Source organism: Sinocyclocheilus rhinocerous, unplaced genomic scaffold, assembly GCF_001515625.1.
Source record: "Sinocyclocheilus rhinocerous isolate Xijiao unplaced genomic scaffold, SAMN03320098_v1.1 scaffold166, whole genome shotgun sequence".
In the NCBI taxonomy this organism is placed as follows: domain Eukaryota; kingdom Metazoa; phylum Chordata; class Actinopteri; order Cypriniformes; family Cyprinidae; genus Sinocyclocheilus; species Sinocyclocheilus rhinocerous.
In genome coordinates, this window is record NW_015633186.1 from 987316 (window position 1) to 1000720 (window position 13405).

The 13405-nt window shown below is 38.5% G+C and overlaps 1 protein-coding gene across 3 annotated transcripts in view; it reads right to left on the reverse strand.

Annotated features, from left to right (window-relative positions):
* bcas3 (BCAS3 microtubule associated cell migration factor) overlaps window positions 1-13405 on the reverse strand; it is a 232095-nt gene that overhangs the window by 93801 nt on the left and 124889 nt on the right. The window contains exon 23 of one of the 3 annotated variants that reach the window (XM_016556990.1): window positions 4009-4576. The exons of the other annotated variants lie outside the window; for them this stretch is intronic. Within the exon in view, the coding sequence (XP_016412476.1) occupies window positions 4566-4576 (11 nt within the window). The 3' untranslated portion in view covers window positions 4009-4565. Of the gene's footprint in view, window positions 1-4008; window positions 4577-13405 lie in introns of those variants that run through there. 3 annotated transcript variants of the gene reach the window in all.

Below are 13405 nucleotides of genomic sequence, written 5' to 3' on the forward strand. Positions count from 1 at the left end.
GAAGGGAACTTGCCAGCCTTGGGGCTACTCCCAACCCTTCCCAGCTGTTGAGTTTGGGGCTTTTGTTTTTGTGGGCTTGGGAAAGCATATTTTTATAAATGATTGCCATATCCTCCACCAGCTGCTGACCCCGCGCCCGTCCCTGGTTCTCATTTCAGCCGTGACTGACCCCAAGCGTCCGAGAGCAGGAGCCTGCGACCGGTTTGGAGCGCTGAGGTAAGTGCGAGCAAGGAGATTCGGCTTCAGAAAAGCTTCCGTTACTGACATAAAGAGTGAATTTGTGCCTCTGAATGCTTCCACAATGTACTAAAGCGAGATTTGATTAGAGATCGCGGAGCGTGCATCTGCTGCCGGCCTGGTGTGTATGAGTCACTAAGCATGTGGTTTGTCTCATTGCTCTTTCTTTTTCTCTCTCCCTCTTTTTCGTGTTGGTTTTAATCAAGGCGTCTGTAACAGGGAGGAGTCGACCTCCTCTTTCTTCACGGACTCAGCTGCCAATGATGTGTAACTTTGGTTTCTATGGAAGCCTGAATAATACTACTCCCCAAACTTGAAGCGAGCGGTAACAAATTAAAAACCATCTCTGAATGGCTGGCACGTAATGTTGTGTTGACCCGGTTGTGTGTCTTTTTTCTCTTTTAAGACGAGGAGAAAGCGTCCCAAGGGTCTAAGCGCAAAGACAAGGCGGGCGTCTCGGTTTGTGAAAATTTTAAAGCCTTTGTGCTACCTGCGCACCAGAAATAGCTGTCACCATCCTCCGTCATGTTTACGGCAACCGTCAAACGAAGCAGGAAGGCTCAGCTTTAATTAAAAATACATTTGCTGTTAACGTGTCGGCTGGTGCCAATAAGCTGCGTATTTTGCGTTGTCGTTGCAGTATTGATGAAGCTGCTGGCGCTCCATAATTCATCAGGCCCGGCCACCTCGGGTGAGGGCCGCCCACTGTAGAGCCAAGCGGTCCTGTTCACAGCGTGGCAATGTAACACACACACACACACTATTCTCAGCACTTTCTCTGCTCGGCTGCTGTGTGTAGCGCACCGCTGGGTAATTGCATGGTAATACTTCATTATGGCAGCACTGTAATTTGGGCACCGGACACTTCAAAGGGAGGCAAAAACCTCTTCACAGACAGCGCAAATTACTGCGAGTCCACATAACCCCTGCTTTGTTTTGACTGGTATTGTTTTTGGCCAAGTATCGCGGTCCAAAATAAACAGGGGGAGCGATCAGAGCGTATTTTCAATCGTATAATCGTCGCAGCTGATTACAAAGCACAGCAGTGCGGCATGAAAGAGTTAAAAAGTGAATTTCGCCGTCATGTGAAGCCAAGAAGTATAACATTCGGTATCAAAGGCTTATCTAAACAAATGGCAGCTTCTGAACGCTGCGGTCGCGAATGGAGCTGACCGGGGCACGGGCTGGTGAGACGAGGGCTGACCGGAGGTACCGAGCAGCTGGAGGAGATCCATCCTCACAGCAATCCACAATCACATGCTGCTCATTTCTGCTTCCCGCTCATGTACAATTTTGTGAACAAAAGTTCACATTCACAGTTGGGCTTTAGTCTGTACACTCTTAGTCTGTCATTTACTCTACACACTGCAATAAAGGAGGTGTTCATCCAAAAATGAAAAATCTATCATCACTTTCTCACCCTTATATTGTTTCTAACCTGTATGAATTTATTTCTTCTGCAGAACATAAAAAGAGGTCTTTTCATGAATGTTTCAACTGATGTTGTCCATGTTTTGGTGTGACACAACAAGCAACCAGCAATTACAACAAACATTGTAACTGCAGCAATTTCGAATTCAAATGTGAGGACATAGAACACAATGAATTGAAATGAATTATGAATTCATATTACTGTAACAAGAGCAAAGTTACACTACCATTCAAAAGTTTGGGTTCAGAAAGATTTTTCAGCAAGTATGTAAAAGATAAATTGATCAAAAGTGGCATTAAAAGCCATTTATAATGTTACTATTTCAAATAAATGCTTTTCTTTTGAACTTCCTATTCATCAAAGAATCATGAAAAACTGTATCATGCAGCACAAATGTTTTCAACATAGATAATAATAAAAAAATATTTCTAGAGCACCAAGTGAGGTCAAAAACATCATTGGACCCCACTGACTATCAATGTGTGGACCAAAAAAAAAAAAAAACTATGCAACAATTTTCAAAATATCTTCTTTGGTGTTTCAGAAGAAACGTTCCCTTTATAGCTGGGTGAAAAGGAGGCCTAACTGTACTTTACGTAACATAGCTTCTGTTCATCCATGTAAATGGTGATGCTAACTTATAAGGAATGTCTAGGAGCATTTGTTGATTTAGTACTATTCCCACCTTCTTGGAATAACTCCAGTGATATCAGGGGATACAGAAAGACAAGAACACTTGGTACAATTTAGGTACAGCACAAAGATACAACAGCCTGCCAATAATATCCTGCAGATGATTACAAAGTTCAAACATGGCGAGACTCCATTCATTAAAAATGTAGTACACACACACAAACACATCCGATTTTTCAGACCTACTGTTGTGTATCTTACACACATGAAGCCAGTGAGGTCTGTTAGACACAAGTTTCATCCAAAATCTATTTCAGCAATCGCAGGTGGCGTTCCAACAAGCTGATAGTGTATGTACAAAACAACCTGCACACTCCAAACATGCCGAGATAAATGGATAGTTGGGGTACAAAAGCAGAAAGAAGAAACATTTCTGAGCATAAATATTTCAATATTTTATTTGTCTTCTCTAGACGCACGCCGAATATAGACACAACTCCACCAGTCATACACATGGCATTAGTAACATCACAGCACAGAGCAAACATGGCCAGGGATTATTTTTACTAATATTTCAACTAATATTTTTACAACATCTTGAGCAGCAATACTGGAAATTTGTGTTACGAACTGCAAAGTCTAAGCAATAACCAGTGGTTGATTGTGGCTTTTTGGTATGTGGGTAAAAGCGAGAAAAACACTGTGTACTAACCAGTGACAAGAAATTTGTCTATCCACACCGAATGCAAAAATCGCAACCGCAGAAATTGCAGTTTTGAGTTTGAATGTAAGGAAGCAGAATTACAATGAATTAAATTACAAAGGAAATTATAGTATTGTAAAATAAGCAAAGTAAAACTTCTGTTCAAATGTTTGGGGTCAGAAAGATTTTTCTGAAAGATATTAATGCTTTTATTTAGCAAGGACGCATTATACTGATCAAAAGTGACAGATGATAATAATGTTATGAAAGATTTCTATTTCAAATTAATGCTGTTATTTTAAACTTTCGATCAATCAAAACCTGAAAAAAATTAGCACGGTTTACACAAAAAAAATGACCAGCACAACTGTTGTTAACTTTGACAATAATAAGAAATTTTTCTTGAGCACCAAATCGGCATATTAGAATAATTTCCGAAGGATCATGTGACACTGTAGACTGGAGTTATGGCTGCTGAAAATTCAGTTTTGCCATAATAGGGGGGGAAAATTTATATATTTAAAAAGAAAATTGTTACTTTAAATGTTAATGATTTTTCATAACAGTACTGCATTTTAATCTAATAAATGCAGCCTTTGTGAGCATAAGAGACTACTTTAAAAAAAATTAAGAAATGTAATTTTTGTAGGCTCACAGGCTTTATGGACAGAGAGAACGGCACAACAGAAACTAAAGCAGGAAAAACTGGTAAGGACAAAAACTAATTAAAAAAAGGAGAAATACCTTGTCACTGTACGGTGTTGCATCTAGTTAGGACACTGTTAGACTGTTACACTGGATAACATCAATATATTAAACAACTGCAATAATGAAACTGAACCAGTGTTTTTCATGACTTGTATTTACTAATCTAAAGCATTTTCTTTCTTTCTTTCTTTTTTTAAATATTGCTGTATATTTCAGAACATATCCATATTGCTGGCAGTGGGTGCTCAGCATCCATGGCACCAGTTGAAGCGCCGCTATAGATGATAAATGTTACCAGATCAAGGGAGCTAATAGACACACATATTTGGCTTTTATTTCTTTCAGACCAATTCATTTACTAATGAAGACCGATCTGTTTGTGCTATGTTTGAACACAGTAAAATCATGACTTGTTGCCACCTACTTTGTGGCACAGCCCTGAATTCGGTATTGTGCAATACTCCTCTATATGAGGCCAACTTTTAGTCCGAAAAGTCCAAAGGGGTGCAAAAAACGAGCCAGCTGGCACTGTAGGTAAGTGTTTGTTACACAGCGGTCATTAGTTGCTTTCTGATCCACATTTTGTACTAGCGCCCCTATGAGCACCGGTGGCAGGGGGTGTTGCACTGGGCTGTGGCCCTCCTCTCTCCCGGCCTCTCCTCTCTCCACTCCTTTCTTCTTCACTCTCACACATACTGATGGTAAATCAATGAAGGAAATGAAGGGAGGAACGGAGGATGAAAGGGGAGGAGTGATGGATTGGTTGTGCATGCTTAAAAAAGAGGGCAGAAATAATAATAATTGATAATAAAAGGGAAAGGCGGAAATGATAACCGGCAGAAAGAGCGTCCTTTAGGATATACCTGCAGAGAAACAAAAACACAAAGGAAGAAAGGAAAGAAAAAACAAGCATGTGTTTAATGTCGGGTGGACACTTTGACAAGCGTGCAAGTTATTCCATCATTCCTGAGCAGTGTTGGGGGTAATGTGGAAGTTAACTTTTTTTTTTATTTTTTTTTTAAGTATAATGAGTACAAAAATTTGTTATTTGTTAAGCTTATACCATATCACCTTTGTAAAATAAGTAACGAGGGTTACTTTTTTTAAAATTTTGACAAATTCCATTGAAAACCTTTCAATTCCCCATGATGAAATAGATTTTCTTAACTTAAAATATATGAATAATAAAGAAAGTTAATATGACTTATATAAAAATATATTAAAAAAATTGCAAAAATACTGTAAAAAATATTAAAACACACACACATATATACATATATATATATATATATATATATATAAAGCTGTTTTATCTTAAAATATAGAAAAATTTAAATAGAGTAAAAATAAAAGTAACTTAAAAAAATGTAATTAGTAATTTTCATAAATACCACAATATTCGACATGTTTCTTTTGAAAGTAACGTCCCCCAACACTGTTCCTGAGTGAGTCTATGTGGTGTGGGAAAGAAATGCACATTGGGAAGAAAAGGCAGCGTTTATCCATTTAATGTATGAACTCTCATGGACCTGTCAAGAGACTGTGCTATTAGCTTATTAGAGTCACACCGTGGCTGGATTGCTCTCTGTCCGTTAAAGACATTAGCGGTGAACACAGACTGTACATTAACACCAGCAAGAGAATCCCGGTAAAAAGCCAGCAAAGATGTGAGGTAACCCGCCACGAAGATTCACCGAACATCAAAGAAAAGCATGGCGGGAATAAAAAAAGACGAGGGCTATAAGTATGTGTTTAAAAAACAAGAGAAACACGTGTGTTTAACTGTTGCTCGTTCAACTTGTCAGAACAGTGAAAGCGAGTAAGTGGCGTGTGAGTGGCCGGTGTGTGTGTGTGTGTGTAGACGCTGAGTGAGGGTAATGATTGTGCTGGTCTGCAGACCATTTATTTGGCCATCTTAACTCAATTAAAAGAAAATAAGGCCGTCACGACCTTCAGATGAACTGCTCTCTCAGCTTAGGTGCTGCTCCTCACAGGGCCAGAACTGATGTTCGTAAGATGCCGTCAGTCAAGGGCTCTTACACACCAATGCGCATACTATTCACCTAAAGTAATATGCTAGGGTATGTTCCTTCTCTAACATTTAGTTCCTAGTTGAAAATCCTGTCTTTAATTACTCACCCTCACGTCGTTCCAAACCCGTAAGACCTTTGTTTATTTTGGAACACAAATTAAGATAATTTCGATGAAATCTGAGAGCTTTCTGACCCTGCATAGACAGCAACACAACTGACACTTTCAAGGCCCAGAAAGGTAGTAAGGACATCGCTAATATAGTCCATGTGACATCAGTGGTTCAACCGTAATGGTTGACACACATGCGTCATGGTACTGTCGTGAAAACTGACACAGAAGAGAAGAAATTGTTGAATATGTTTTTATTTGAACCAGAACGGCCAGGCAATCCATCTCATAAACACTTGACAATAAAACGAGGAACACACAACACTATAATACATTTATTTATTTAATAAAAATAATTTATTTACTTTGTCTGAGATTTTAGCAGTGGTGTTTGTGTTACACATCATAGAAGACAATGTTAGCATCCGATAAATTTACCTGTTGGAGAAAACTGGTTAATTTTAAGCTTTTTTGTGCTATTTTCATCTTCCGGGTTTAAAATCTACATCGTGGCAAAGGACTATTAGTACATCGATGACGCGTCGGTGTCTATTAAATTAAATTATTCATGAGACTGCGTGTTCTTATCCTATGAGAAGACGCGTCGCATAATTATTCACAACAGCATGTTGTGCTCCGTGACACAACATGTCAAAAGGCTTATAAACGCCGCAAAATAAGCCTTAAAAAGTTATCAGAGGTGCAACAGCGCATTCATATGTGTTTTCGATGCAGAGCGCAAATGGCTGTGCATTTATTTGTGTTTTTAACTCGATGGGAGCCAAATGAAACTGTCTGAACCCGAAGCTGTGTGTGTTGTCTGTCTCCCCTCTTCCCCCTCCACTCCGCAGCACACCACGCCCACTTTTTTAGCGTTTTTTAAAACTCTGGTGAGAACTAACCTGCGCTAAAACAGGGGGTTTCATGACCCTTTAACACACATACTTATTTACATTTCAAATTTGCACATAACATACCTGTACACAGAAAATTGTCTATTTTGTATATTGTGTTTCTGCTATTTTGTACATTGTCTATTTTGTATATTATTCTTTGTATATTATCTGTCTTGTCTTGTCACTGTCATTCTGTTGCACTGTCACTAAAACAAATTCCTCGTAGGTGTAAACATACCTGGCAATAAAGCTCATTCTGATTCTGATTCAGATTTTTGTTTTCATTGCGCAACAAAAACTATTCTCGTAGCTTCATAACATTGCGGTTGAACCACTGATGCCACATGGACTATTTTAACGATGTCTTTACTACCTTTCTGGGCCTTGAACATGTCAGTTGCGTTGCTGTCTATGCAGGGTCAGAAAGCTCTCAGATTTCATCAAAAAAATCTTAATTTGTGTTCAGTAGATGAATGAAGGTCTTAAGGGTTTGGAACGACTTGAGTAATTAATGACAGAATTTTCATTTTTGGGTGAGCTATCCCTTTAACTGTATAATAAATGATAATGTAGGATGTGTTACAAGATCGCATATTTGATGCAAGCATAGAGGAGGCTGTCAGGGATTGATGTAACATGTCAAACTATTGTGCACCTGGGTACTACACTAAAAAAATAGAAAAAAAATCAAAGTACAATTTTCTTTATAAAAATTGAACAAGTCATTACTGTTGTAGTCATAAAACCTCCAGACTGCTGCTTTTTAAGCCAATCCTACAAACTATCCAATCCAATGCAGTTTGGTGCATTTTTTGTTTTAGTAATTAAAAAAAAAAAGCTATAAACATACATAAAAATTAGGTTCCAGAAGTGGCACTCGATACCTGGTTCCACTGGCTTTTGAGGAGTCAAAGCTGCTCTCTTCTAGAAGTAGAGGAGCAGGGCCTCTGCCTCAGGCTCAGAGACCACGATATAAATATCTCCAGCCTGTTTGATATGCAGCTACACGGAGGAGTGTGGCTGGGGTGAGGGCAGGAAACACTAAGCACTGCATAAATCTAGAATGTGCAAAATCTTCACCAGCCCAGCAGAGAAGAAACACCCTGCTGAAAATATCAACCAGTGACTGGTGCCGTAAAGGAACAAGGGTTACCAGTCCAAAGGGGGAACATAAGGGAAGTTTTCTTTCAGTACTTTGCCGTGTTCTCATTCCGGTTGCGTCTCATGGGTCGGGACCAGGCGTGCTCTCATCTCTCACCCGTAGAGTACCCCCAGGGCAAGTAAACATTTGTGAAATTTTGAAAAGTTGGTGGTTATGCCCTGAACAGGGTATGACTCATTCTTCCTGTACTGCACGTGCTATGAAACATCGACTGTGCCACCCCATTCCTATGTGTTTAGGCAAACTCTCAGCAGTAGAACAGGCTAAGGGGGTCTTTCTAAAGCTGAAGCTGGGCACAGTGCCATCAATGTGGCTAAATCAGTCTGAGCTCCAGTGGGCAGGCTGCAGGCAGAGCAATGCAGAGCCGATGGGTTAATCAAGCTCAGAGATTAAGAGTCAGTACAGCTGTGAGATGAACACAGATCAGGGTGAAATGTAAGGGTACTGGGTGTGTTACGATGTGGACGAAAACAAGTTTGTATTTATTTATTTATTTATTACAAATACAATACAATGCATATTCTTCTTCTTATTATTGATAATAGTAATGCTAAAATAATATCAACAAGTATTGTACCATTTAATACAAAGAAATATTCAATATTATGTAAATACTATTTATTATTATTATTATTGTTGTTGTGGTTGTTAATAATAATATTTAAATCAGCAGAGAGTACAGCATTGTCTAATATAAATATGTTCCATAAATGAACTATTTATTTAAAATACAACACAATACATATCATCATCATCAACAATAATAATAACAGTAATAATAAAACCATCATCAACAAGCATTGCATAGTGTCTAAAATAGTGCTGTCAAACTATTAATCGTGATTAATCGCATCCAAAATAAAAGTTTTTGTTTACTATGTAATATTATTATTATTAATTATTAAATATTCGCAGTTTAATAAATATACGCAATTAATAGTTTGACAGCACTAGTCTAAAATAAACAGATTATCTACAAAATATGAATTTATTGAAATTACAACAATTCATTATTATTATTGATAGCAATGACATTTATTTATTTGTTTATTCATTTAAAATACAACACAATATATTTTATTATTGATATCAACAAGTATTGTATTGTGTCTAATATAAATATATATATATTTTTATTGTTTTCAATTATCAAAACAATTTATACTATTATTATAATTATTGACTGTGATGATTATAATATCAACAATGAGAATCTGTTTGTGTTTTATATAAATTAAAAATTACATTTATTTATTTACATTTGACAAAACACATATTATTGTTATTGTTATTAACACTACTACTAATAATAATATGAACAATATTGCACTGTCTAATATAAATAGATATTTTAAAAAGACAATACAATTTTTGATACTGTTTTAAAGTAGAATTTTATTATTATTATTATAGTTGTTGTTATTATTATTTTAAAATGGAATTCAACAGAAGTAACAATGACTGTTGTAACCAGGTTTCCTGTAACAGATCATATCACAGATGCCGGGTGTTTGAATCAATAGCTGTAAAACCAACGTCCAGAGAGATGGTGAGAGAGACCCCTTGGATTGACTGACCCTGCCATGGCCACCTGGACCATCACCCCCTTCCCCTCATGATCAGAAGGCGACAGACAATCCTGCAAGCACAATGTGAAGACAATCCCCACACTGTATTTGAGGAGGTGTCAAACAGGGTAAATCCCCTCAGCCCACGCCTTACCATAAAGCACAAACACATGCAAAATTAATCTAGAGAGGAGCAGGGGTTAAGCCTGTGAGACAAAAACGGGTCAGTACAATACAATGAGTCTCCTCTCCCCCTCTTCCTCTCCTTCACACACATTCACGCAAACACACAAGCGGGAGGGACACACAGACGCCTGAGTCCAACAGCAACAGCTGTTTACGGTGGTCTGTTTCCAGCTAATTTGCTGAAATAGATTTAACAAACGGCAACCTCATTTGTGTAACGGGCAATATGGTCATTACTGGCATCCAAATGCATTCATGCACACCCTACAGATGCTTAAAATGCAGTAAATTTGAATTAAAAGTGTAAATAATAGACAGATAATATCTATGCAGGGTATTACTATAAATTAGAGCTCTATGAAAACTGACTGACTATAAATCTCTGCACTCATGTTTATGGAAATATTTCACTGCTGCTAAGTCACATAACCGTCAATGTGCACTGTTTACTTCCCCTGTTATTTCCACTGCCTTCATCCATCACAAATAAAGAAAAAAAATGCTGCAAACAGAAAAAAAAACTAAACAAATGAATTATTAAATCATCCTAGATGAGCTGGCAGACAGACAAAATGTAAAAACTGTCTCAAGGAGGTGGGAAAAAAAGCGACGAGTGGTTCAAAACAACTAAACCTTCGCTACACTGCTTAAACAATTTGCTAAAGATCATCCATTCAACAATAACTGCCATTTTTACAGCAAAATGCCCAAGCTGCTCTTTTCCATACAATGGAAGTGATTGGTAACCACAGCTTTTAAGAAACATTTTCATTGAGTAACAACCTAAATAAACCACTTTTACTGGGTTTATGATCTTCTTTTGGAGCTCAACAGCTCTTGATCCCCATCCACTTTCATTGTATGGAAACGTGCAGCTTGGACACTCTGCTAAACGTCTCTTTTTGTGTTCTACAAAAGAAATAAAGCAAAACAGGTCTGATACAACAAGAGGGTGAGTAAACAATGAGAGAACTTTCATTTTTGCCTCAGTTCATGCCCTGTGGCACACAGAGTCTTTGATTCAGCCGAGGAAAAGCTCCCATCGAAGGGATTTTATTGAAAACATGGGACCGGCGCTGCTCTCCCCAGGTCCGACACCAAAGACATAAGCAGAGCCGCTGATTAGAGAGACGAGCCCCAGACTCCTGCTGTAATGAGATGCAAGGCCATGCGTCATGGCGCAGTCTGCCAAAACATAAAAACAAGACGACAGACCAGCAAAGCCAGTAACATTACTTCACTCTCTCTCTCGCTCTCAGAATAAAAGAGCTGGCTGTGATATGTAAGATCATGGATAGCCAGGTAGAGGCAATGTGATGGAGACCCTTGCCAAGACACCATACAGATGTGGCTCTGGGGGCAAAAGAACTGTCTCGGCTTTCTCTGCTTCCGCTCCTGAGGGAAACAAATTTCCTCTTCCATCATACTCGTTCTCTTTTTTTAAACCAGTCTCTCTTGCCAGACTCATGGACTACGGGTCAATGACCTCGCAAGGGAACTGCTGCTGTTAGATGCAAGAGGCAAAACATGCATTTTGATTTTGTCAATGAAGGTGAAAGCCATCAAATGGCAAAAGCTATGACTAAAAAAGAATTAATTAAGTAGGCCTAATTGACATTGGCTACATCTGTGCGCTATATTCTCACATAATGCATAAGCCTGGTGTAGCTTCAGCCCTCTGGATGCAATAATCTCCCAGGAAACATAACAGAGGTGTGTGTGCTGTAAAAATTTAAATCAAATCACATGAGAATGAAAAAAAAAGTACCAGTGGATCAACACGCAATGCATCTGTCACTACATGAAAATGAAATTAAGTGCGGCAGGCATTCTGGGATATTGACTTTGAGTGGCAGGGCTTGAGATGGCAAGTGAACACAGCACTCTTCCTGTACAGTATATGACTCTGGGTTTGATACGAATCCAGTGCGTTAAGCCGGCCTCGCATCTTAAGTAGCGGGCTATGTGGAAGCTGTTAGTTAAATCAAGTTAAGCCATTTCCGCACTTAAAACAACTTCCCCGTTGCCATACGCCCGCAGGAAGATCAGAGATTTGATGTAAACTCATGTTCGTTCCAAATGTGCTTTAAAGACGGGTTCATGCTGATAAAACTCCTTCCTATCATAGTTCGTCGCTGGGATAAATGTAGCCCGTTTTAAAGCATTAATGCACTTATTTAATTACGGATTCATTTATGCCTGGTTTTCTGTACGACGACTGCATGGTCCAACATGTACGTTACATTAACTTTACACATCCATCACATTTGCACAAGCAGAACACATTAAAATTGACACAAACAGAGGGCTTCCCCCATCCGCTCAAAGCTCGCTTACCCATCCGGGAGATGACAAGATCTTTACACTCAAGATCTGCCTGAGTCCTCAGGCCATGGCCAGATGCCCTGCACTTGCCCAACTGCGTGACAGCCAGTACCTCCACCCCATCCGCCCCCACACCACCATATCTCCAGCCACGGACAGATGGGCGGAAAGGTGGAGCACGTCAAGCGTAAGATAGATGGATGACTTTCGGCGCGCTCACCATCATGTAGAGCCACAGAGGGGGGCAGATTCTCTCTCTTATTTGTGAATCATTAAAAGAATATTCTGGGTTCGGTACAAGTTAAGCCTAATTGACTTTATTTGAGGTGTAATTACCACAAAAATTTATTTCCACACGTTCCTCATTTACTTACTAATTTAAAGTACATTACAGTAAGGCACCAATCTGTAAACATTAAAGTACTTACTGTTTCAATAGTATAGCCACAGGATGTACACAATACATATGTGCAAACATGATTTTTAGTGTGAAAAATTACTTAAAAACCTTTTCTGTGTAAAGTCATATGCAATTTTACAACTTCGTCCATGACAACAACACCTAAAACAACCATAAAAATGATTTAAACAACTTAAAGGGATAGTTCACCCTAAAATGAAAATTCTGTCATTAATTATTCACCCTCGTGTCGTTCTAAACCCGTAAGACCTTCATTCATCTTCGGAACACAAATTAAGATATTTTCGATTAAATCTGAGAGCTTTCTGACCCTGCATAGACAGCAACGCAAGTGAAACCTTTTATGGCCCAGAAAGTTAGTACGGAAATCGTTAAAATAGTCCATGTGACATCAGTGGTTCAACCGTAATTTTACGAAGCTACGAGAATACTTTTTGTGCTCAAAGAAAAAAATAACTACTTTATTTAACAATCTTCTGGGTCAGTCTCCGTCGCCAGTCATGAGAGTACCACGACGCACCTGACCCGGAAGAGAAGAAATCGTTGAATAAATTAGTTTTATTCTTTGCACACAAAAATTATTCTTGTAGCTTCACAAGATTATGGTTGAACCACTGATGTCACATGGACATCAAATGTTTCAGTTGCGTTGCTGTCTATGCAGGTCAGAAATGTCTCGGATTTCATCAAAAATATCTTCATTTGTGTTCCGAAGATGAACGAAGGTCTTACAGGTTTGGAACGACATGAAGGCGAGTAATTAATGACAGAAATTTCATTTTTGAGTATACTATCCCTTTAACAGCTCAAATAATACATAAGTTTTAACAGCAGATTAATGTAAATTAATTTTTAAAAGTTCTGAACTATATGTTTCTTCTTTCAAATCCTTTGAATATTGGTCTCATTCACTTCTACTGTAAATTCTACAAAATTTGGCCCCATTCACTTCCATTGTTAGCGACTCGCTGAAAATGATGGATAAGGTGAAA